General features: G+C 46.9%; 1 protein-coding gene across 2 annotated transcripts in view; it reads right to left on the reverse strand.

Moving 5' to 3' along the window:
* Nucleotides 1-26,713, reverse strand: part of GPC1 (glypican 1) — a 163,692-nt gene that overhangs the window by 66,460 nt on the left and 70,519 nt on the right. For both annotated transcript variants that reach the window (XR_011168597.1, XM_069089430.1), the window contains exon 2: nt 621-779. Coding sequence is in view for 1 of the 2 variants with exons in the window: in XM_069089430.1 (XP_068945531.1) it covers nt 621-779 (159 nt within the window). In the remaining variant the exon portion in view is untranslated. The remainder of the gene's footprint in view (nt 1-620; nt 780-26,713) is intronic.

Raw genomic sequence — 26,713 nt, forward strand, 5'->3', positions numbered from 1 at the left:
GCTGAGATCGCCAGGTGAAATGCTTTGACGATAAAATGGGTCCATGTTATCATCCCCATGTAATTGCCATTGGGGGATGGGGGAGCTGGGGGTAACTTCTTAGGATTCCAGGATGTAGAGCTGGAAGGACCTCAGAGACCATCTGGTGTAATTCCCTCATTGCACAGATGAGGAAACTGAGTCCCAGACTTGCTCAGGGTCACCCGGGGGGATTTGAATCTAGGTCTAATGCTCTTTCCCCAGTATCACACTTCACAACAATCAGGGACATACTTCTTACCATGACCTGTCACTAAACTAGCATCAACTTTACTTGAAGGCAGAGTGGGCAATTCTCTCTTGTCATTCCCTCTCTCTGCCTGTTACAGAGTCTGAAATCCTCTCATTAGATCTTCTCTCACTGGATAGAAGATTCCATTAGATTAGATTCCATTATTAGATATTTATTTTTCTGTGTGATGCATTTCATAATGGGAAACCATCCAATGATTTTTGTATCAACCAATCTCCGGTGCTCTGTGCATGCCCAGTTCTGGGAGAGCCTGGATGCAGGTGGTTCTGTGGGGCCCCCAGAAGGAGCTGGGCAGCAGTGGCTTGGTGTGTTAGCTGTGGGCACTTACCATCAAAGTTGCGGAGTTGAGTGTTAAGCATCACCTGCATGGAGCGGCTGGTCTCCCTGAGGGCCCCCTCCAACTCACTGCGACTCCGGTTGGCAAAGTTCTCCTCCATTTCGCTGGTGCAGCAGGTGTAGCCCTGTGGGCAGATCCTCAGGTGCTCACCTGGAAGAAGGGAAAACAGAGGTGAGCAGGGCAGCCGAATGGTTGGAGGGCCCAGGGGGCAGTGGCCGAGAGAGGCTGCGGACAATTCTCTGACTGCTTCTCAACAAGGATGGGCACAGGAATGATTGGGGGGGGGATGGCCCCACCCCAAAGGGGAACTAGAGATGAGGTGGGGAGAAGGGCTGCAGGGAGGGAACACTCGGGAAGGGAGGAGCTGAGGGGAGCTGGACCTTGGAGTCTAACAATCCAGAGGAGAGCCAAGGAATGCAGGAGGGTAGAAGAGGCTGTTGGGGGATAACACAAGTACCCAGGATATGAGGCCTCAAAGGTGATCAGAAAAGTCAACCAATCCACAAACACTCATAGGTGCCTACTACATGCCAGGCCCTGCGAGTAGGTGCTAGAGACAGAGACAACATAATCCTTGACCTAAAGGAGTTTCTATTCTAATGGTGGACACAACACATACCCATGTAAGTACACACAATGATTGCAGACCAGTTTTGGGAGGGAGGCACGAGGAGCAGTGAAGGATGTGAGCTCCAGAGGGCTCTTTAGCTCTCATCAGCCAAATAAGAGGGTGGACCCAAAGGCTACTGAAGTCCCTTCTCGAGCTACAAGACTCTAATCTAATCCAAGATCCTAGAAGGCAGTATTTGAACTGAGATTGAAGGAAGCCAGGGGGCCGAGGGTTGGAGCTAAGGAGACAATGTGTTCTAGGCAAGGGGGGACAGCCAGTGCAAAGAAGGTACAGGGACAGGACATGGAGGGTCATGGGTAGGAAACAAGCACGTCACTGTGGCTGAACCATAGAGTGGATTAAGAATAATGTGTAAGAAGACTAGAAAGGTATTAGGAGACCTTTGACCACCAAAGAGAGAGGAAAGCAGGGGGCATGGGTACCCCAAGGTTTTAATTTGGTCTAGAATACTAACAAGCTTTGAGACCCAAATCCCAAATTTCCTCGTATTGAGTAAATTCCTCTCCCACTCCGAGTCTTGTGATTGCCTCAAGTTGGAGGCCAGGAGAGGGAATATAATAACAAAGAGAAAAGGAAGACAGTGGTGGATAAAGAGTCCAGAACAGGGAGAGGTGGTCGGTGAGAATGTGACACGGTGTCCCAGACCTGTCCAGGGAACAAGGGCTTCGCATCCTAGATATTGGGTCTTGGGCCTCTGGTCTGGAGCATCCAAAATGTGGGGGAGGCCCAATTTACAGGCTACCATGGCTTGACAGAAATAGATAAAATTCTAGATGTTGGGACCTTTGGGATCCTCTGGCCTAAGACCTTTATTTTGCACATGGGGAAACTGAGGCCAAGGAGAAGTCAAACCTAGTTAAGAAGTAGGTGTACTAGACTTGAGATTGGCTCCAAGCACTGATCCTACCTGTATGACCTCTGGCAATTCACTACTTCTTTGGGACTCAGTTTCCTCAAATGTAAAACTTAAGGACTGGTTTAGCTGAGCTCCAAGCTCCCTATCAGCTCCAAACCCCATGATCCTTAGACCCTAAAGCATCAACACTGGAAGGAAGGGCTGCTTAATACCAACTTTTCCGCCAGTTCACACTGTTAGACTTAGAGATGACATTTCTCAGATTTCTTCCTCAAAAACTACATTTTCTGGACTCTTGGTACTTAATGGCATTTGAGGCAGAAGTTGGGGTTCATATATGGGGGCAACATGGACCAGGACAGGGTACTCCTGTTATGAGAAGTAATTAAAGCTCCTTGTCCTGGTCCTTCAATATGAACATGACCCACCTCAGCCAGGCTGTACTGGAAGGCCTGGGGTGCTCCAGCTGAAAAGGCATCTGCTAGAGAGACTGCTGCTATGGACCCTTCCTAGCAGTGAATAATGTGAGCTCCAGGGGGCTCTTCAGCTCTCTGGAGGACTCACCACCCCACTCATCCCTGAGCCCACCTTATTCCTTATTCTCCCAGGGTGACCTGAACCATGGGCCCAAGACTTGCCAGCCCTAGTGGGCCAGGGATCAATGACATCATCAGGGAGGGTTTGGAGCCAATGAGCTCCCTACAGGGACTTGGCCTTGTGGGGAGAGAAGGATCTGTCCCAGCCCTCTTCCTTCACGTTCACTCTCCCAGTGTTTTCATTGTCTCCCATGGGTTCAATTATCACCTTTATGCAGATGACTCTCCCATGCAAGGAACACGGAGCCATAAAAACCAGGGCTGAAATGGTCTTGGAGGCTACGTATTCCAATCCCCCATTTTACAGATTTTACAGCCCTAATCTTATCCCTGAACGTTATCTCCAATGGACTGCTGGGCTTTGATTTTCATTCACAAATTCCAACAGCACGTTCGACTGAAATCCAGTATATGGAACTCATGGTCTTTCCTGTCAAAGTCCCTTGCTTCTTCTCCAAATTACCTCTTTTGTTTATGACGCCACCATCCTTACAGGCACTCAAGCTCAAAGCCTGAAAATCACTTTCTCCTTTCTGCTTCCTTCCCCATTGATTGGCCCATCCTGTTGAACCCACCTGCATAAACTCTCTCACCTGCCCCCTTCTAGGCCCTCACATTGCTGCCACTGGTCAGGTCCTCACCAACCCAACCTAAGTTATGTGGTCAGTTTAATTTCATTCAACAAACCTGCTCACCCTCTGCCCTTATGGTGCTTTTCCTCTAAGGCAAAAACTATTAACTTGGGGTCTGCAAATTCATTTTGAAAAATAGTTCGACAATTGTACTTCCAAGTAATTAATTTCCTTTGTAAACTCACACATTTTGTTTTATGCACTTGGTGCGGAGACTTGTATGACATAAAGAGAGTGAAGAATCCTGGGCTTTCAGGTTTCCTTCCCTTTCATGGTCTCATGGGTCGGACATGGTCATTGACATACGCTCTCTCCCCTTTGAATGTGAGCTCTGTAAGGGTGGGGACTGTGTCCTCATCTTAGCATGCTGGGCCAGCACTAATGACTGCTTATTGACTGTCTCAGGAGGTTATTTTGGCTGCTGAGTGAAGGGCAGATTGGAGATTGGAGACTAGAGATGCTAGGGACAGGCGAACCAGTTAAATGACATTATCTCCCTTCTCAAAAATCTTTCATATTATCTACAACCACCGTACTGCCTAGAGGAAAGAATTCAAACCCAGCCTGGTATTCAGAGCCTCCCCTAATCCAGGAGCTAGAAGGGGCTTCACAGATCATCTGGTCTAACCCTCTCATTTGACAGTTGAGGAAACTGAGGTCCATGGAGGTAAAGTAACTTGTCCACAGTCATACAGGTGGTAAGTGGGAGTCAAACCTCAGGCCTCTGGCTTGCAAGATCACGCTGATGGCGACAGGAGAGGCCTGGGAGCCTGGATTTCCTGATTCTAAATCTAGTTCTCATTCCACCATACCTTGCCGTCTCTTTAGATGTTTCAGTTGTACATTTAATAGTGCTGATATGAAATATTAATTTGAATCCATCATTTAGGGCAAAAAATATTTTAAGGAAAAATAAAAAAAGACTAGGTGTTATTCCTGCCCCAAGAAAACTGTGAAAGGGTGCGTCAGCTCAGGCCTGATCGGCATCGAGCCCCCTACCAGGGTCAGAGTCAGGGACAAGTCAGCCCAGGCCCTGTCCCCATCTCTGGCCCTCCTCCCAGGCTGGCCCCCACCCATGCTGCTGGACTGCAGCTGCTCATCCGGGGACCAGGATGATTGACCTGCCACGTGTATCCTATTTATACCCTGGGCAAAGGAACCACCTAACCCATCGGCAGGCTAATTACAGAGCTGGCCATCCCACGGGCCACCAGCATCCAAACCCAAAGGTCCAGACCACATGTGAGAGTCATTTCCCCGGTCCCAGCAGCCCCTGATTGTCAGGCAGTACCAAGAGCGAGGCAGTGGTCAGCCAGGGAACATGTAATGAGTGGGCCCAGCATGGAGGCTTAGTCAGTGTTTCCATCATTAACTCTCATTCCCTTAGAACGGAGCCATAAAGAGGCATTTCAGGCCATAATTTGGCAGAAGCAGCTCCGAATGGAGGAATGGTAGTTATTTTAATAGTAAAAAACATGATGAAAACATAAAGAGAAACAGAAGACTGGCAGCTGGGGCAGGCTATTCTGATCCTGTTAATTCCTCTCAACCCCATGGAGTTGCCCTGATGGAGGGGAAGCCCCAAAAGACACATTCATCCTGGGGACAAGTGGAGACCACAGCAATGGAGGGTGGCAGAGGAGGAGAGAGGAATAAAGAGGAGAGTGATGAAAGGGGAGAAGGGGCAGGGAGCAGGGTAAGCCTTCAGTACAGATCACACTAGAAACTTCTAAGGCTCCTTTTAGCTCTAGAGCTGTGAGCCCATGGCTTCCCTGGCCTCAGTTTCCTCATCTGTAAAATGAAGGAGGTAAGGGGCGGCCAGGTGGCTCAGCGAGTAAGAGCACCGGCTCCAGTGTTGGGATGACCTGGGGATCAAATCCGGGCACAGATACTCAGCACCACACCCAGAAATAACTGGCTGTGTAACCTTGAGCAAGTTACTTAACCCCGATTGCTTAAAAAAAAAGTGAAGGAGGTAGACTTAGAAGGTCCCTAAGGTTGAAAATCTACAATTCCATGTAATTCTACCTATATCAAGGACCACAAAGTCATCAGTTTAGGGATGAAGGGGCTTCAGAGACAACCCAGTCCAACTGCACCATTTTATGGATGAGAAAATTGAGGCACAGAGCTTTACACACACCACAAGTGGTGCTTGACAGAGCTTTGGCATGCAGTGAGGCATTGCTATGGTGAGGAGAAATAGGGTTCCCAGTGGTGCTGGTTGCAAATATGTCCCTGTCTGGGGCCTGGCCAGGAGGAGAGCTAATAAGTATACACAGTGCCTCAGGATCTGCAGTGACCACAGGTAATCAGGGCCTTGGCTCTGACCAAGAGGGGGCTGAATGTTTGGATGAAAAGCAGTTCCTCAACCCCCCCAGCCTGGGGTATAGAGGAACAGGTCCTCCCTGGCTTGGAGATTGGAGGCTTTGTGTGACCATGAGTTTTGTCCTCTCTCTGGACTTGCCTGGGAAATGGGGAGAGTAATAATGTATTGTCTACCTTGCTGTGTTTGTTGTGAAGACCCAATGGGATCCTGACCAGTTTGGAATCATTCATTCATTCATTGAAACAATCATTGAGCACTAGGGCACCCAAGCTTGGGTGATGATGGGGACATACAGAGATGAATCAGAGGGACACATCCCTTGTTCTCACCTGGCTTGAAAATGAGTAGGGAACTTAGGGGAATAAGACATGCATGCCTTTAACCATGATACGAAGGAGGAGGCCAGAGACCCTGGCTGGAGACTACGAGTGAAGAACAAGGTATTGTCATGATCTCTACTTTGCAGGTGAGGAAACCGAGTCTCAGAAAAGTGAGGCGCCTTGTCTGTGGTGACCCAGCTCAGTGTCCAGCTTCTCCTGACCTCGCTCCACTCCCTTCATCACATCACACAGGCACGGGAGGGTCAGAGTCAGGGAGGTGGAACAGTGAAAGGCTGGTGGAGGGACAGAATTTGTCATTCTTTTGGAGCTGGAGATAAAAAACAGTAACAACCACGGACACCAAAACAAATAAGAGGACCCAAAGGGACATCCAGGGAAATCCACTATTTGCATAAACAGAAGACAATTTGCAAACGAATCAATATTCATTTAAGCAAATAACAGAGCTCTGGGACCTGGGGAAGAGGGAGGCTATCTGCCCCATTAGGCAAAAAACCAACAACCAACCAAACCAAAACCCAACCCCAATAGCTTCCAAAGGAAAAATCTAAGGTATGAAATTCCTCCTAAACACAAAAGCTGGCAGTACCCTATACTTTGATTAAGAAAAACATTCCCATAAGTACAAGATGGAAGAAGGAGGGTACAGAAAGATGAGCTTAACAGCAGTCTTTGTGAAAAAGACCTGGGGTTTCTAATGGACCCCAAGATGATGGTGCTGATAGTGTGACTCGGTAGTCCCAAAGTCCAAAAGTCCAAACAACAGTAAAGGGATCATTCAATTGCACTCTGCACTGGCCAGACCATGTTTAGAATATTTTGTGCAGTTCTACCTGCCATGTTTTGAGAGAACCATTTCCAAACCTGAGTATAACTTCCTGTGGAAGGCTGGGTAAAGCATTTACCTGTTTCTTCACCTGTTAAATAACAGCTCACAGGGTCATTGACTTAGACCTGGATTGTTGAGTCCACCCCCTTCTTTTACAGATGAGTTTAGGCTTAGAGATAGGAAAAGACTGCCCCAAGGTCTCACGGGGAGTAAGCGTTGCAAGATTTGACCTAGAGCCATATAACTCCTCTGTGTTTCAGTCTGTGTCTCAGTTTCCCCACCTGTAAAGTAAGGGCTGGGCTAGATGGCCTCGAGGCACATTCCAGCTGTGATTCTATGACTGACAGCCACCAAGTCAGGAAGATTAGGGGAGCCCTGGCTTGTGTGGCCACTCTCTCAACATCCTCGGAAAATTCAGACCCTTAATCCCTCCCCCTGCGGCCACAGAACTGGAGCAAGCTACTCATTAGCTTTGCTGGGAGAGACTCAATTCAGTCCTTCCTTTACAACTCACTGGGATTCCAAGCCTAAAGCAGGAAAATATCTTCCCAAACAGATGGTCTGTAAAAGTAAAGCAAACATCCCTGTGGGCTAATGAGTGAGACCTGCGCTGTTGGAGGCCGCACCATTTTAACACATTCTCCATTTAGATTTCTTTCTTTCTTTTTTTTTTTTTTTGGACTGGACTTTTGGTTTGATTAGTCTAGGGAACTCTCCCTGAAGAAACGCCCTCTACCAATGCGGATGGTACTTGATTTGTAGCTTCTAGTTTTAGGAGGCAGCTGGTGGACCAGTGGATGGACGGGGAAGACCTGAATTAAAATCCAGCCTCAGATACTTCCTAGTTATGTGACCCTGGGCAAGTCACTTAATCTGCTTGCCTTAGTTTCCTTATCCACAGAATGGGTATAATAATAGCAGCTACTTCCTGGGGTTCTTATGAGGATTCAATCAGAAAGCAGAGGGGGCCTGACACATAGTGTTTATGTAAATGCTTGTTGAATACAGTACAGGCATTTCCTGCAGAAAGAAGAGGCAGCTGCCTCCAGGATAGGATTCAGGGGCTTCATTTTGGTAAATCTAAGGTTTAGATTTTTTTTTTAAACAATTGGGGTTAAGTAACTTGCTCAAGGTTACACGGCCAGGTGTTTCTGGGTGGGTGCTAAGTGTCTGAGCCGGATTCGATCCCCAGGTCATCCCGACACTGCTCTCACTCGCTGTGCTACCTGGCTTCCCCAGAGGTTTAGATTTTTAAGCTAAAGATTTTGATTTCTCCTAGAATACCAATTCCCTGTGAGGAAGGTCGAGTAGCTGTGAATTCTTTTCAGATGGAGAAGAAACTGGGTGGTGAAGTAAACAGTCAGAAGGGCCCAAGTTCAAATCCAGCCTCAGACATTTATTAGCTTTGGGACTCCCAAATAAATCACCTAAGATCTGTCTGCCTTAGTTTCCTCATCTGTAAAATGGGGGGGGGTAATAACAGAACCTAGCAGCGTGGTTGTGGGGATCCAATGAGATAGTATTTGTAAAGATCTATATAAACCCTAATGCGAGCATTGCTGTTCTTAATGCTCTTACTGACCTAGAGCCAGGAACAGACAAGGTGACTGTGTGTGTGTGTGTGTGTGTGTGTGTGTGTGTGTGTGTGTGTGTGCGCGTGCTCTTACCTGAGGCTGGCATAACTCTAAATGGCTTTAGGTTTACTCCAGACTATAAAAGGAATATACGCCCTAGGGCTGGTCAAGTTTGTCTGGCCATCCAGGCAGAGCAGTCAAGGTTCTGATGAAGCATCATGTGCACTGTCATTCCCCCAAAGCCAGGACAAAAGGAATGCAGGGCTCCCAAGTCATAGGCTGGCATATTCCTCCCTGTAGCCTTCATTTTGCTATCAATAAATTAGAACTGGGTGAATTTCCTACAGAAGAGAGCCCTGTTCTCTCTTTCTTAAATCTGGAATGGACCAATAGATCCCCCCGAGTAAACCATTCCATGCTAACCCAGCCGCTGACACAGACATTGGCCATCTGGATTGATGAAGGATTTAAAGGCAAGTTTTTATAGAAAGGAGTAGGAGGGAGTCCAAGAGTGCTGGGAAAAGGAAGAGCAGCAGAAAAGTCAATCAATCAATGAGCATTTATTAAGTAACTGTTAATCTGCTGTGTCCTTGCCTGGTCCCTCCAGCTTTCTCCTTTCTAAAATGAGGGGCTGTCCCACCTTTCCGTGAGACGTGGCAATCACGGGTACAGAATGTTGCATCCATTGGCAGATCTGAGCACTAGCTCTGACAGCTTTGCTTCGCTGTTTTTCTCTGTGAAAGGGAAGGCTCCCTGAGTGGGCAGCCTGGGTAGGGGAACATTTCAAAATCACTGTGATGTAAAAAAACCAAAAAGCATCAGTAAAAAGGCAGTATGACACATATGAAACAAAATTAAGTTTGCTAACCTCAAAAGTTTCTTCCAGTCCTGATGTGCTAGGACCCACTCCTGGGGTCATTCGATTTGACCTCCAAGTAAGAACACTACTATGAGTTAGAGATTCACACAATTCTGGAATTGTTGATTTAAAGATAGAAGGGCCTTTGGAGGGTGGTAAGTCCACCCTTTGCATTTTACAAATGAGGAAACTAGGACTCAGAGAAATAAAGTGACTTGCCCAAGGCCACCCAGCTGGTGCCTGAGGTGAGACTTGGAGCCAGGTTTCCCTGGTTCTGAGTCTAATGCTGTAGTTTTGGGCCATCTTTGTCCTAGCCTTCGATTCCTCTATAAACCCACAGACCAGAAAGAAACAACATCCCTTCCCCCAACCACTATGATCAGCCTAGACAGGAACCTGCCAAGAAGTGGGTCTGATTTGGGGACTAATGAGAGTTGTTTCTGATTTCGGAGCAAAGCCGGGATGTGTGGGTGTGTTCTACAGAATAACAACACTATTTTGGTCCCTAATAACAGGCTAATTCTGTTCCTGAGTGGTGGAGTTTCTGAACATTAAAGAATAGACCGGTAATTCTTTTCCATATGGATTCTGCATGACAGAGGCCACCCACAACATCCATCTCTGACCCCAACTCGAGGGGTCTTGAATGAATCAGACATTCTTTACTCAGGCACCTCCTAGTCCCTCTAAGTTGGATATACAAGTAAATGTTCTTGGGTTTGGGTTCCCTCTTTCCTTAGCTTTCTCTTCCTAAACTGAGTGGGTACATAGTAGGAGCTTAATAAAAGCTTGTTGATTGACTGGAAACTCCCCCTGCCCAAGTACCCTCAAGATACTTAATTCAATCAAGTTCAATAAACATTCATTAAACACCCACTATGTATGAAGCATTAGGGATACTATGCTGAGAGGTTATGTAACTCATTCCACACAGGTGGGAATCATTAGAGGCAGGATTTGAACCCACAACTTTCAGTGTTCAATGCATCACTTTTATTCAAGGAATTGCCTTCGGTCTGTACATCTTGAGTTCAAATTCCAATGGATCCAAAATGTGCCTGAGGGAAAGAAAACTGGTTTGTGTATTCACACACACACATTTTTTTTTGATGTAAAGCTATAATTTTGTCAAGGTTTGGAAGTTCCAATATGGAAAATCCCTCCATAGATGTAGACAGATAACTGGCCTGCAATTTATATGTAGTCTTGAGACTTAGCTGGGGGCCACTAAGAGATTAAATGATTAGCTCATGCTCACACAGCTAGTATATGTGAAAGAGAAAATGGGTAGGCTTAATCGATATAATGAAAACGACATTACCTAAATTAATTTACTTATTCAATGCCATACCAATCAAACTACCAACAGATTACTTTATGGAGTTAGAAAAAAATAACAAAATTTCCCTGGAAGAACCAAAGGTCAAGAATCTCAAGGGAAATAATGAGTCAGAGACAGTGGCCCTCCATTCACTGCACCATTTTGTTTTTGTTTTTCTCTTGTGTGGCCATGTGTGTGTGTGTGTGTGTGTGTGTGTGTGTGTGTGTGTGTGTGTGTGCACAGCTAGGTGGCTCAGTAGATAGAGTGTCCGGCCTGGAGTGAGGAAGACTCATCTTTCCAAGTTCAAATCCGGCCGCAGACACTGACTAGCTGTGTGACCTTGGACAAATTACTTCACCCTGTTTGCCTCAGTTTCATCATCTGGAAAATGAGCTAGAGAAGGAAATGGCAAGCCACTCTAATATGTTTGCTGAGAAATCCCCAGATGAGATCATGGAGAGTTGAATGTGACTTAAAAATGACTGAACACACACATAATATGCATGCATGCATCCATCTAACTAACTTTGTCCCAACCTATGATTTTGTCAATGCAGAGACTTCCCTCTAGAAAATTTCTCAGCACATGCTCTCTGATGGGTACTTTTTGTACCCTAGCATCCAACACAATGCTTTACACATAGCAGTCACTCAATGACTGCTGAACTGCTCGATGGAAATGTTTGTTGACCAGGGATTAAGCCATAAGCAAGCCTCCGCTGAGGCCTCCTCTGTTCTCTTCCCTGTTCAAATAAGCCTTCTTGCCTGACTCCCTAGGTCACTGTCCAGATTTTTAGTGTCTAAGGACTCCATGATCCTTTGGGTGGGAAAAAGTGAGAGGTAGCATGACTGGGTAGAAGGAGCCCTGGGCTTGCAGAGGGCCTGAATTCATCCCCTACCTCAGCAGCTTACTCTCTTCGTGATGATTTCTCTGGGCCTCAGTTTCCTTGGCTGTCAAAAGAGGGGCACAGTCGCTCAGCTCCCTTCCCACTCTAGCTCAGTGACCCTATAGCCTCTCCGTGGCTCAGTATCCCCATCTATAAAAAGAGGGCTTGGGCTGTCTGGTCTTTGAGGTCCCTAGAGGGATGAGCCTCTGTATGTCATTACCCTGAAGTATAACTGATGTTCTCAGATTCTGTGGGGCTCTCAGCTCACTGAGTTTTTGTTTTTCTCATACTGGGATTCCAGAAATAACCACAGCAGGGTGGCCTTCCCTGACTGGAGCCTGTGGAGAAATGTCTCTTTGGAAGAAGAGACGATGATAGAGTGTGTGAGGCCACAAAGATTTCCAAGGGAGCTTTTTTTTTTTCAAGTCTTCTTTTTCCCAGGGAGAGGAATCCCCAAATGTTGAAGATAGGTGTTCAGGCCAAAAGCCACGGTCTACAAAAAGAGCCAATGGTGTGTGTGTGTGTGTGTGTGTGTGTGTGTGTGTGTGAATGCTGGGCCTGGAGTTAGGAAGACTCATTTTCTCTAAGTTCAAGTCTGGCCTGACACTAGCTGTATGACCCTGGGCAAGTCACTTCACCCTGTTTGCCTCAGTTTCCTCATCTGTCAAATGAGCTGGAGAAGAAAATGGCAAACCTTCCAGTATCTTTGCCAAGAAAACCCCAAATGGGGTCATGGAGAGTCTGAAACCACTGAACAAGAATGAAGCATGTATACAACATACTAAGAAACAGAGAGGATCGGGACAGGCTTGGTTTCCTAAAGGACATGTCATTTGAACTGAGCTCTGATGGGGAGTAAGGGTTAGGGTTATTTCCCTAACCTTCCCACAGTAAAAAGCCTGGTCCCATTCCAGAGGCCCTTATCAGTCAATACAGTTTGTGTAGCAAAAATTAACAGTGAGCCCGGGGTGATAATGATGCGTCTGCTTCACTCAAGAGCCCAGGAGTGCCGAGAACCTTTTTAGCAAGCAGAATAAAAATACTGCCTCCCCAAGGAGGGCCTGCACTAATTATAAACCGAAGCAGGTTTTTTTCAATGCCTGTCATGCTTCATTTCATCATGAGGTGACTCATGGGCACCTTTCCTTGAAAAGTGTCACCCACTCGAGGGCCTCGTCCCTCCCACCTTTGGGACTACCCTTGGTAGATGACTGAGTTCACTGAACCATAGATCTGGAGCTGGAAAGGGGCCATCTAGTCCAATCATTTTTACAGATGGGGAAACTGAGGCATAGTGAGGGGTTTTTTTTAGTGACTTGCTTAAAGTCATACAAGTAGTAAGTTTACAGGATGCTACATCTACAACCTACCCCCCTCATTTTATGGAGGAAGGTATAGAAAGACAGGGCAGCTAGGTGGTGCAGTGAATAGAGCACCACCTCCCTGAAGTCAGGAGGACCTGAGTTCAAATCCAGCCACAGACACTTGACACATTTACTAGCCATGTGACTTTGGTCAAGTCACTTAACCCCAACTGCCCTCCAAAAAGGAAAAAAAAAGTTATAGACAGGCTACTTGACTTGCCCAAGGCCATTGGGTTAGTGTCTGAGAATGGATTTGAACTGAGGTCCTGTGACTCCTAAGCCCTTACTTACTTCTACTGTACCAGGTTCCTTTGCCACTGAATCACTGGGTGACCTTGGCCAAAGTACTGTCCTTCTCCAGGACCCAGTTTTCACCACTTGCCAGTGAGCCTTCTCTACTTTTCCTTCATAAAAGGAAGCATCATGAAGTAGAGAGAAATACTGAATTTGGTATTTCTGTTTTTTCACTGACTCTCAGAGTAGGAAGAAACAACAGGGGACACCTAATCCAATCTAAACCTTAACACAAATCTTTTCTCTAACATCCCCGACCAGTAGTCATCCAGGCTCCCAGTGAAAACCTCAATAAAGCAGAGGCCTGCTCCCTCTGAGGTCACCCATTCTACTGCTCTAAACTGTGGTACCTTGGAAAGATCATTCCTTCTGGAGTCACAGGACCTGGCTTCAGATCCTGCCTTTGCCCCATTTACTACCTGTGACCTTGGACAATTGCTTTACCTCTTTGGAACTCAGTTTCCTTATCAGTAAAATAACGGCGTTAGAGTAGATGGTGTTTGGGGTTCCTTTCATTTCATTTTATTTATTTTTTTTTATTAAGCAATCGGGGTTAAGTAACTTGCTCAAGGTTACACGGCCAGTTATTTCTGGGTGTGGTGCTGAGTATCTGAGCCTGGATTTGATCCCCAAGCCATCCCGACACTGGAACCAGTGCTCTTACTTGCTGAGCCACCTGGCTGCCCCTAAGCAATTGGGGTTAAGTAACTTGCTCAAGGTTACACGGCCAGGTGTTTCTGGGTGGGTGCTATGAGTTGGAGCCCTGATTCAATCCCCAGGTCATCCCAATACTGGAGCCAGTGCTCTCACTCACTGTGCTACCTGGCCTCTCCTGGTTCCTTTCATTTTAGACTATGATTCCATAGAGGCTTCCAAGAGGAAAAGGCACTCAGGCAGGACCCCTTCATAACTTTTGCTATTGTTGTTCAGTCGTTTTAGTCATATTCAACTCTTCCTGGACCCATTTGAGGTTTTCTTGGCAAAAATACTGGAATGTTTGCCATTTTCTTACAGCTAAAGAAATGGAGACCTAGAGAGTTTAGATGGCTTGTCCATAATCATGTAGCCAGTAGGTGCTAAAGCAGGGATTTGAACCTACTTCTCTTGACTCTGCATCCAGGGCAAGAAGAAAATGGCAAACATTCCAGGATTTTTGCCAAGAAAACCTCAAATGGGGCCAGGAAGAGTCAGATATGACTGACCAACAAAAGTGAAATCCAAAGGCCCTCTGTGAGTGACATCCACATGTATTTAGGCCCAAATATGGGAATAAAGAGGCACTGACCAGCCATGCATCACACACATTTGTCTAGAAAAACAGGTGCTGTTCATGGTATTCAGGATCAGGAGAGTCCAGACTTATGGATCTTTATGGCAGGTAAGCCATTTTGCCAAACAATACTACAGTGTGAAAATTTAGCACCTACTGAATACCTAGCAAGACACAATCTGAGGGCTAGTATTATACATCTAAAGCTTATCATTCCTAAACAGAGGACAAATCCATACACTGCAAATACAAACCTCCAACTATCCTTAAGAATTAAACCAATCAATTATACCAACCTCAGACCATATCAGAGACTGAACTGTAGCCCCAACCACCTGGCTATTACGTTGATTTCTAAAAATCTAAGGACAATCGTTTTAATAAATGTTGCCATCCGAATTATTCATGATCTCCAAGGCACATCAAACAAAAAGCCTGTAAAAATTACGGAAAGCTGGGAGAGATCAAAATCACGAGGGGACAGGGTGAGGCCCAGCTCATTCTCATTGCTCTGTCTGCTGCTGGAGCTGCACAGAGGATGCTTTTGGTGAGCCTGGAGGCCCCTGAGAATTGAGATTGTCAGTCTTCATATCTGTATCCCAAGCACCCAGCATGGTGCCTTCCACATAAAAGGTGCTTGGTACACATTTGTTGATTGAGTCAACTCTAAAACCTAATTATTTTATCCAACTCTTCTGTAGTTCACAGAATATTAAATATAAAAGAATAATAACATTATGGGAACTTGTCCCAGGACAATATTTATCTGAACTTCAACAAACAAGGTGAGCAGATTATAATGATGGCTAAAATTTATATAGCATTTTAATTCAACGTTCATTTCCCTACTATGTGCTAGGCACTGGAGATACCAAAACACAGATGAGTCTCTACTCTCAGGGATTTCTTATTCTAATGGCTTGCAAAATATTTTTAGATACAGCATGTCTTTTGATACACACTTATGGAAACTTAGAAGGGCAGTGGAAACCAGGAAAACCGGGGATGTGGGGAGAAGGTGTTGGAGGGGGAGGAATGGGTTCTATTTTAGGGGAAGGCCACCTGTTCACTCTGGGACATGACCTTCATAGAATAGCCAAGTGGAAATTGGGGGAGAGGGGAGAGAGGGTGGAGATGGGAAAAAGCTGAACGGGATAGGAAGGAGAAAGTCCCTGTTCTCCAGAAAGTAAGCGAATTATAAAGCAGCTAGTGAGCTCCATCACCCACACTGGCTGAGTCACTGGCAGGGGACAGAACTACCCCCATTCTCACAACAATCTGGCGAGAGAGCCAAAGGCTGGCAATGGAAATTTTAAAGACAAAGGGATGTAACTTAAAGGTAAAAAACAAACAAAGCTGTTGGCCCCATCTCTGGCTCGTGGTCAAGTCTCCAAAGGGAAGCAGAGAGTGAATGCAGACTAAGTCAGTCAGAGACTACACACACAAACTGGAAAGGACAAAAACAGACCAGGGGGATTTAGACACTAGCCCCCTCTAAAGTAAAGCAGACCAGCCAGGGACAGCTTCATTTTAACTGGACCCCATCCCTTTTGCTCTGATCTGGCTGGGTGTGTTAACACAGCCACGGAGCTGGCCTCATCTTCAAGTCCAAAGAACCGCTAAATGTCTGGTCTCTGTCCAGTGCTCTCCTTGCACACAAGTGGGGTCTAACAGGCCCAAGCTTCACTGTCACAAACAGCGAGGCTCACGGCCCAATTGTGGGGAGTCACCTGCGTCCAGATCTAGGACACCAGGCCGCCTCACCAAGTGACTAATTTTTAACCAATGAAAACTATGGCTGGTTGCTACCTAGGAGGTGCAATAGAGACAGTCCCTGTGATGAATGGGCAGAAACTGCCTGGAGGGAGAGATTTGGGAGTTCTCTATGAGGATGCGAGGCCAGCTAGGGGGGAAGTAGATGGAGCACCGGGCCTGGAGTCAGGAAGAGGTGGTTTCAAATCCAGCCTCCAGCTATGTGACCCTGGGCAAGTCACTTTACCCCATCAGTTTCCTCATCTGTAAAATGAGCTGAAGAAGGAAATGGCCAACCAGTCCAGTATCTCTGCCAAGAAAACCCCCACTGGGGTCCTGGAGTGTCAGATGCCACTGAAATGACTGAAGAACAACAATGAGAACATAAGCTCCTTGAGGACAGGGCAGTCCCTCCCTTCCATCCCTCCTTCCCCTCCCTCCCTCAATATGTAGAAGTCAGTGGTGGTTAAAGTCATGACAGGAGATGAGACTGTCAACAGAGGAGAAAAGAGAGAACAGAAGAGGGCCAGGGACATAAGCCACTGTTAACTGGACAGGGACCGGAAAATTACTGCATGATGCTCACAGGACAGCGGACAAACTCACCTCACGACAGCATGGGTGAAATATGGATGAGGAGAGGGAAGAGACTGGTATTTAAAGTCCAAGGCCTTGAATGTCATACTGAAAATCTGGTCTTGAAATAGTAGTTAGTTAGAATCATTATAGGTTCTTGAACTCAGGATGAAGATTGAAATCCCTGCTCTGGTGTTTATTATCTGTGTGACCCTGGGCAAGTTACCTCACCTCCTTGGGCCTATTTCCTCACCTGTAAAATGCTGGGTTTGGATCAGAAGACTCGAGGTCCCTTCCACCTCTCCACAGAAGGTCAAGCAGCTAGCCTGACGTGATACAGGCAGGAAGCCATCAGTTAGGATTTGAACTTACTTCAGAGTCATTGATCTTTGCCCTGTCTCAAGCTTCGCACCCTTAAAGATGATAAGAGAAACAGACTGGGAACAAGCTGGAAGGTGTCTCCGAGGTCCTGTAGCCTAACCCCAATCCTCTTTCTTCCCTTCCAGACCCCATTCTCTGGATACACACACATGAACAAAGCTGATGAAGGATTTCAATAGACGTAACCATTGTCAGATTAAACTTCCAACAATAAACCTTTCAGCAATCGTGTCATTCCCCTATTTAGTATCTCCAGTGGCTCCTGATTATTAACAGAATAAAATCCATTTTACAGATGAGAAAACTAAGCTTCAGTAGCATGAAGGGCCTCGCCCAAGGTCACAGAGACAAGATCTGAATCCGGGTCGTGTGTCGTCCGACTCCAAAGCTAATACGCCTCTCAATGTCCCAGTGCAACTTGATTGACTGATTGTGGACAAGTTGATACTGCATTGTACATTAGAGCAAGAGCTTGCTGAAAATAATTTAGGTGAAAGTAGGGAGGTGTTTGCTGTCTCCTTGGAAGAATCAACCGAAATACCCATGTTCATCAATAAAGAGGAGAAGTCTCTCCCTTTGGATCCCAGTATTATAGCATCTAATTTCCAGACTCTCTACTCTGTTGTTGGGAAATGAATTGTGAAAATGACCCAAACTTACTAAGTCAGCTCCTGCGTCAAGGCCCCTCTCAGTCCATGTGCCATACTCCTGCTGGGCGGCTGACCATGGAATGGTCAACCATTCAACACTGTATGGAGTCAGAGAAAACCCATCAGGTGGTTCCATGATGATGTGGCTTTGAAAGCAACCAAGGCCTTCAGGAAGGTACGGGACCACTGTCTTGTGGCTTACAACATACTCTGGGGGGAAGATGTGTATGTGTGTGTGTGTGTGTGTGTGTGTGTGTGTGTGTGTGTGTGTAATACATGTATATATATTATACATATAGAAATATAAAATATAAAAAAATATAAAATTAAGGCCTGTTGATTGACAGTCACTGCCTGATATCCAAGAAAACCCCAGATAGTTAGCACTGGGCCAAGAGAAAAGGCATGTGCTCCTAGGAGGCCAGCTCTGGGAACAAAGGTTCCTCACAGAACAGGATGGAAGCTGGCTGGCTTTTAATCTAGACAGGTGGCCCCGAGGCAAGTGCTGTCCTACTTTCACACAGACTGGAAGCCCCAAGGCCACTTGTCAAAGTCACTCTGGTCTTGTGCTGGCTGAGTGGGGAGCAGGGAGGGGTCTCCATCCAAAACAGGTCAAACCACCCACCCTCCAACGCTGCCCCCTGTTGTCAGCCAGAGTTACCCAAGTGCGAGCCGTCATTACAAAACTCCCACACAGACTAGTCTCCCATGGCTCGCCGGCCTCACGGTGCCATTTCAAAGTAAGCACCAAAGTGGAGCCCTGTGGCAGCCACCAGCTCTCTTCTCTCCTCCCCCTTCCCCAGTGACTCAGGCAGGGGTTATGCCTGAGGGGATTATGGGGCAAACAGGACTTTCTTGAACCTGAAGAAAAGGTCAGCTGAAATCACTGGGAAGAGTCAGTCTTAAACCCAAACCCTTCAAAGCTATGGCTCTGAAATCATAAGCCCTAAGAGCTGCTGGTGGGCAGGGGGATAAAGATCCATAAAGATCCACGGGGGGGGGTCTTTCTGACCACCAGAAGGGCTCTGCCTTTATTACTGCTATTTTTTAAGCAGTTTCAGTGGTTTTCAAAGCCTCTCCCACATATCAGCTGCAACAGCCTCCTCCCTGGTCTCCCTGCCTCTGGCCTCCCTCCACCCATCCCATTTTGGATGCCCCAGCCAGTTTCCTAAAGTGTGGCTCTGATCATGCCACCTCCCTATTCAGCAAATACCAGAGGCCCCCTCTCACCACGAGGGTCACATCCAAATCCCCTGGCTTGGTGACAAACGGAGAACGTTCACAGGTGGGCTCCAACCCGACCCTTTCAGCCTCTTACAGCTCCCCTCCATACACCCCAGAGTCTGGCTACCTTGGGCCCCCTCTCTGTTCCTCTTGGAGGGTCATTCACCTCCCATCTCTGGGTCTCTGTACAATCTCTCCCTTATGTCTGGAAGGCACTTTTCCCTCCCCTTCACCCCTTGGGATCCATTCAAAATTCAGTTCAATAGGCATCTCTGCAAGAAACCACCTCTGATTCCTTCAGGGACTCATGCCTTCCCCTTTTCCTCTCCAACCGCTCTGTGTGTGTGTGTATGTGTGTGTACACACACAGTCTGTGTATATATCTGTATCTATATAACATAGTCACATGAATGTGTGCTTACACAAGGCACATGTGTACACCACGCATATTTTACATATGTGCACACACAAGGCATTTCAATATATACTCAAGGCATATGTGCACACTCAGACATGTTTTACACAGGCACAATGTAGATACATTCACGCACACATGTATGTTTACACAGACATGCAAGTACACATGCAGATTGCACATACACATGTATACACATGTACACATAGGTATAGTGCAGATACACATGGTTTCATACACATGTGTCCACACATATCAAAATGTAGATCTCATATACATACATATGCAATTCACACACATGCCTGCATATGCATACAGACAGAACTGCACTGCAGGTATATGTGCCCAAAGCATGTATCTTATGTGCATTTTATATGTGTGCATATGTGTATATTTCACGACATAAATGTGTACAGTGTGTAGTTGTACACAAGCACATGGCAACACATTTGTGTATGCAGTGTGTGTGTGTGTGCATGCCGTGCCTATCTGTACATGTATGTTTCTCTGTGTCTCTAGTCCTTAGCACCAGGGCAGGCACACAGTAGGTGTTTCATTAAGCTTGCTGACTGACTGAAGTGTCCCAACAGCTCTGGGTGGGTTGCAGACGATGAAAGGGAGGTGTCTCAGAGAGGCCAAACCATATGTGATTGCCTGGTCACACGACCAGGGTCCGAGGTCCAGTTCAAGTTCAGCTCTTCCTCGTTCTTTCTCCTATGCCATGCCAACTCTCTGGCAATGTCTGATGGTGACATTAAGCCACGACCTGACCCATAGCATTGGAGTTATTGGCCACAAAGGGCCAGGCAGAGTCTGAAAAGACGCGGTCCCTTGCCTTGAGAGGCTCAGGACCAGACCTTGGGCACAGGTGGCCACAAGAACAAACATGTCTTTCCTGTCAACTTCTTCCTATGACCCTTGGGACACCTGCATTCATTTTATGTTCTGCATACAGCACAGGAGGGAGAGAGCCCCCAAAGTCCCCTCAGACCCATCCTGGCACATAGTAGGTGCTTCATAAATATGTTAATTGATTGGGAGGAATACTTTATTTCAATCATTAGAATGGAAGATCCTTGAGCACAGGGAGTTAGCCATGGATGATGAGATAAAGGGGGAGTGATGGCAGCTCCTACAGGTGAGAGTTGCTGGCCACCAGCCTGGGCAGAGACCTCTCTCTGGGTGGAAGGGGTGGGACTTGGGCGGGCCCTAGAAAGAGGTCTTCCAGCTGACGTCAGCAATGGCACAGTGGGGAGCCCTCTCTGTCTCTGCCTCTCTCCTCTGTCTGTCTGTCTCTTCCTTCCTCCCTCTCCCCTGAGGCCACATATCTGGTACACAAAAACCATTCTAGGAGACCCTCAGAGTAAAGCTCTTCATGGTCTCAGGTTTCAAAGGTTCTAGGGAAAGCAGGGAGAGAGTGAAGGCGCCCTCAGGGTTCAAGTTTAATACTCCTTTACCTTTTCATCTGCACTTCAAATAACCTTGGGAAGTCCCTTTCCTAGTCCTGGGTCACTAACTCTGGACTCTCCCCAAACTTACCAGGGCAGAGGTGGGGGGGGGGAAGAACCTGCCCAGAGACCCCCCCCAAAGTCAACCACCAAGTGGTCTGCAGGGGCCTTCACCCCCCACACTCTGGAACCAGAACCTTTCCCCCCAGCAAAAACTGCAGCCCCTCTCTGGACTGTTCCAGAGACACATCTTGTATGTGTCTGAGTGACACGCGTCCTCCCTCTCTGGCCACTTTGCATTTAACTACCTCATATTTATTTTAGACACTTAAATCTCTCTGGGACTCAGTTTCCACATTTGTAAATTGAAAGGACTGGACTCACAGCTTCTCTGGCTCTTAAATCTGGGATCCTTCAGTCTATATTTATTCTGAATATGCTTAAATATGTACAGAAAATGCTGTCTTTCCCATAAGCTGCTGAAGGGCAGGGAGAGTTTTATATTAGGTTCTGGGGAATTCACACATGCCCCAAAATGTGGCACACTGTATGCCTGGCACACAGTAGGTGTTTATGAAACACTTACTGACTGATGGACTGACAGACTAACAGTCTCACCCATCCCATCACTTCCCCATCCTTCTCTTCTTTAAGGGAAATTAGGATTCTGAAGCCGAGAACCAAAGCCCAGTCCTCTGTGACATTTCCACTGGACGGGCCAGGCAGTTAAGGGTGATTTAAGGAGGATAGAAAATTACACAGCCCTTCAAGTCAACTCTTGCAGAAGGCACAGGACCTGACATCCTAGGGGAAAAACAGAGTTCCTGCCTCTTTCTCACTCGGAGTGCCAACAACACACCCTGATACACTGAGGCTGGCTCTAAGTCAAGGTGTGAGTGGTTGGTCCATGAACTGTCCAGACAATTATTGACTGATGACACGTTAGGGCTGAGGAGAAGCAGTAACAGAAGGGGAGTGTTTCATACTTCTTCAGGTCTAGGGCCATCTCCAGTCATCCTGATGTACATCTGACCACTGGACCAAGATGGCTCCAGAGGAGAAGGTGAGGCTGGTGACTGCACAGCCCTGCCTCACTTAAATCCAATTGACTTTCACATCAGATGTCATGGTCCTCTTTAAGAACGTAGGATAAACAACAGCAATCCTGATGTAGAACTGAAATCAAGTCCATTGATGTCAAGCTCAAAAAGAAGCAGAGCCGACAGACACATGTTGACTTGGAAAACCACAAATGAACATTCTGTTCTATGGCATTTTTACTTATTTTGTTAAATGTTTCCCAATTACATTTTAATCTAGTTCCTCCCACACTTGGGTGTTTGGCCGGACACTTGAGGGGTGTGTTGACAAGTCTGATCTAGTCCAACCCGCTCAGAGAAAAGTGGAGTCTGAAGAGTTGAAATGACTTGTCCAAGGCCACATGGTAGCATTCAAACCCAGATAATCTGACGCTGGACCATCTGATCAATTTACCCTCTGGGCCTCAATTTCCTCATCTGAGTTCAGTAAACATTTATCTACAAAACCAGGCGTTTAGGCGAGATCTCTAAGCTCTAAACTAGTATTCTGTTGTTGTGTGTCAAAGAGAGAAGAATGACTTGGAAGTTGCAGGGAGAGAGCTATTTGAGAAGCCTGGTGGCACAGTGGCTAGGGCCTGGTATAAGGTATAGGAGTCAGAGGCAGGATCTGAACCAGGTTTCCTTGTCTCAAGGCCAGCTCCATTCACTATACTACCTCACTTCAAAATTTAGAGCAGCTGGGGGGTTCCACAGTGCTTAGAGCACCCAACCTAGAGTCAGGAAGGTTCATCTTCCTAAGTTCAAATCCAGCCTCAAGACATTTACTAGTTGTATGACCCCGGCGGCCAAGTCACTGAACCCTGTTTGCCTCAGTTTCCTCATCTGTAAAAGGAGCTGGAGAAGGAAATGGCAAAGCACTCCAGTATCTTTGCCAAGAAAACTCCAAATAGGGTCACAAAGTCAGACACAACTGAACTCTAAATTTAAAAATAAACTGTTAAGAGTTCAGGTTCATGGTAGAGGAAACCTTACAAAAAAAGGAATTTTGTAAAGAGAAGACAATTCAGGTTTGTTGATGTTTAACTTCACAGTCAAAAAGAAAACTAACCTAAATTTCCCCTGAATAATGGTTAAAGGCTACAGATCTTCTCAGTTTAGGAGTTTTCTAAACTCTCTTCATTCTTACCCAGCACAGCTTTGCTCACCCCTTTGCCCCTGGGACCCAGGGAAGCATTAGCTGGGGCTTGGGAGAACAGTCTGAAGTGGGATTATTATTATTAAATGGGGTGCCCTGAAGAAACGAGCACTAATCTCTATTTATCCCAGGGCCTTGCAGTACCCAGAGAGCTCAAAATAATCCCTGAACAGCATGCACGGATATTGGCCCATGGAATGGGAAATTCTCTTCTCTCAGGTTCCTAAGTCCAATAAATACTAGGCATGGGAGAATCAAAACCACAGGGGCCACTTGGCCTTTGATTCTCTGTCTTCCAGAGGCTCTCGGTGGAGGGCCTGGGGTGGGGCTGACAGCTCACTGCACTTGGAACACCATGGGCCCCATTGTGGACTTCAATGTCAAGATAAATGGGAAGTCACAGACCTCAGGGATGAGAATGAGTCATTAACTCTTGATGGTAGACTTGAGTCCAAAGGTCTAGAGATTAATTTAAATTTAGAACTCAGCATAGCTGCAAAGTTGGAAGGGAGCTGAGAGGCTACAGAGTCCAGCCTCCCCATTTTGCAGATGAGGAAACCAAGGCCTTGGGGAAGGAAGTCACAGAAATCAGAGCTAGGATTTGAACCTAGGACCTTTGTGCCTTTGTTATTCTATCCTACACTAGCATGTAATACAGCTGCCTTTCTTTAAAACAGTCTCCAATTCAGAGTTTTCACTAATTGGTCTAGCTAGTTAATTATGACCATTACCACCATATTCACCTTAAAAATGCTAAAAAATTGTTTTCCACATGTAACTGGGGAAAAATATTAAAAATGAAAATAAATCCTTCCATTCTGTGATAGAGATGAATGGTGCCATCTTCAGAGAGATGCAAAGCACCAATGTAAGTTCTACAGTTCTCCTCTAAGTTTATACAGCTTTTTAATTCACATGCTCCACAGAGAGAGGCAACTGGATTTGGACGTTCAGGTCCTAATTCTGCTACTCAATACCTATCTTATCTTTCTGGGCCTTGGTTACCCTGCCAGTAAAAGGGAGGGGGCTGGATTAGGGTGGCCTCTGAGGCCCCTTCCAGCTCCTAAGTCTATGAGCCTATGTCTGGACCACAGTGGGCCTCAGTTTCCTCATCTGTAAATTGGGAGTGTTGCCTAGAAAGCCCCTGAGGTCCCCTATGATCTTATGCTCCCTCTTTTCACAGATGAAGAAACTGAGGCACCAGGTGACTTGTCTAAGGTTACACATGCAGAGGAGGTGTGAGAACTCAGGTCCCCTGACACAGAAGGCCACAGGGCTCTCTCCCCAGAAGACTCGAACAGGAAATCCAGATTTTACACAGCTTCGCACTGCTTGTGGAACCACAAACATCAGGTGAGGAATCCCTCGGCCAGTCTCCAGTCAGCTAACGCTGGTGAGAATGGTGTTAAACATCTGGGCAGAAGACAAAACAAGCCGCAAACCTCCACTGCCTCGGAAACCCCGAGGCTTCTGGTTCTGGGAACTGAATTGTGAAACGGACCCAAACTCAACAAACTCCAACTTGAAAAAGAGAAGGAAACTTGCATCACAGAGGCGGTTAATCCCTCTTCTTGGCACTGCCAGCCCATCCAAGGTAACCCTTTCCAGAGCGTTCTCCCTGGAGTCCACTCTCCTACGCCCTGGGGAGGAGAAGAGGCAGGGGCAGAGCATCGTGAGGAGGCTTCCAAAGCCCCCGCCACATGTTTGCTAAGAAATCACGCCAACACCGACTCCCTGAACAGATTAGGAAGTGGGCACCCTCTGGGGTCTGGTATCGAGAGCCCTGGAAGGTGTGGGGATCATGAAAATGATTAGAAATCCAGGAGATCAATGGCTTAACCCCTCTGACCAACTGCCCAGGATCAAGGATGCGAATCCTCCCAAGCCAGATTAAGTCTGTTTTAGTGAGAGCCCCGACCAGCCTCACACATACCATCTTGCAGCCATCTCAAGATATTATTTTAGGAGAGAGACCAGGATTGGTTAAACAGACCACCAGCTTCCTTTAGGAGCAAACACTTCTCCAGCCCAGCGGCTCCCCATTCTCCGGCCAGTGACTGCTGTGTTCCCCGCGGGGCACTGAGGTTTGTTTTCATGGACATCTGGCCTCTCAGACCACTGTCATATCTTTCTTCCCTTGTTTCTTTATATATAACCTCTGAGCCAGGAAGGCAGCTGGAAGGGACCTTTGGGCAACCCCCTAGTTGAGGAAATGAAGGCGTAGAGAGAGGAAGTGATTTATCTAGGGTCACACAGCTAGTATGTGTCCAAGGAAATATTTGAACCTAAGTTCTCCTGATTCCAAGTGCACCCAAAGCTCTATCCCGCCCCCTCACCCCCACCCCCCGCTTGGAATGCCCTTCTTCCTTACTCTTCTCTGCCTACTAGAATCCTACCAAGGGGCAGATTAATGGTCAGAATGCCCCGCCGTCTTCTGCGATACAGGCTCTCTTGGGTTGGCTGGCAACGCACCCCTGCCAGTCCACGTGGAGCCGTGAGTCCGTCATTTTAGAAGCAGGCATACAACTCTGCTGCTAATGTTTTTCTGGCCAACTCCCAGCGGCCCTTTCTGGCTGGGTTGGCCCCAAATAACTTAGTCCCTGTATTCCTAGGCACCTAATTCTCAGCTTCCCAGGATGCTGACCCGGCTCCCCAATTCCTCCAGACTAACCTTAATTCCCCCGGACTCCAATCAGGTTTGCCTGCTTAGACCTCGGTTCTGTACACTTTGCTACCCCCACTCTGTTTACTCTGGCCCCAGGCTCCGGATCTAATCTCTGCCCTGGGATCCTCATTGTTGGTCTGTTTTTTTTTTTTTTTACCTAATTCTCTACGTGTCTGCTGGCCTCTCCCCAAACTGTGCAAGATGGCTTTCCATAGGATTTTATAGATCACAGAACTTTAGACCTAGAAGAAATCTCCGAGACCATCTAGTCCAACTCTCATTTTACAGATGGGGAAACTGAGGCCCGGGAGGTTCAGTGATTTGGCCAAAGCTCATAGATTTAGAGTCGGAAGAGGCCATACAGAGCACACGGTCCAACCCTCTCACTGAACAAATGAGGAAACTGAGGCTCGGAGAAGGTGAATGGCTTAGAATCACAGGCTCCTAGATTTAGCCTGGGCTTCGAAGGCTCTCTGCTCCTGCCCCTCTTCTTACAAATGAGGCGAGATTAGAATCCACGTTCTCTGACTCCAAAGCCATAGCTCCTTTCACTCTGTTATTATGCGCAAACAAGTTTCTGCTGGGGACAAACAATTAAGTAATTCCCATGAAGATGACGGATAAATATTTCTCAGACTGCCGGCAGCAGAGGGAAAGGGGAGGAGCCGTCACCTGTCCAGCATCAATAGCTTCTTCAGTGTAGCCAGCGCACCCTGAGGCTTCCTCCTAGTTTAGACAGGGAAGAGGAATTTCCCCTCCCAGTCGAGTAAACCTGACATGAAAGCAGGAGCCTTCCTCTTTTCGTGTCCCGCCCCAGGCCAACGAGGTGAAACCTGAGCCCAAGACCCTCTTTTATAGGCCCGTCTGATCCAAAGTTCAGCCCTGCGCCTCCAAACACACTGTTTTCCCCCCACAATGCCGCTCAAAGTCCCCGCCTCAGGTCGCAAGGTTTTAT

This window comes from Petaurus breviceps, unplaced genomic scaffold (genome assembly GCF_028583685.1).
Source record: "Petaurus breviceps papuanus isolate PSGF00001 unplaced genomic scaffold, PetGlider_PUasm1.0 186, whole genome shotgun sequence".
Taxonomy (NCBI): Eukaryota; Metazoa; Chordata; class Mammalia; order Diprotodontia; family Petauridae; genus Petaurus; species Petaurus breviceps.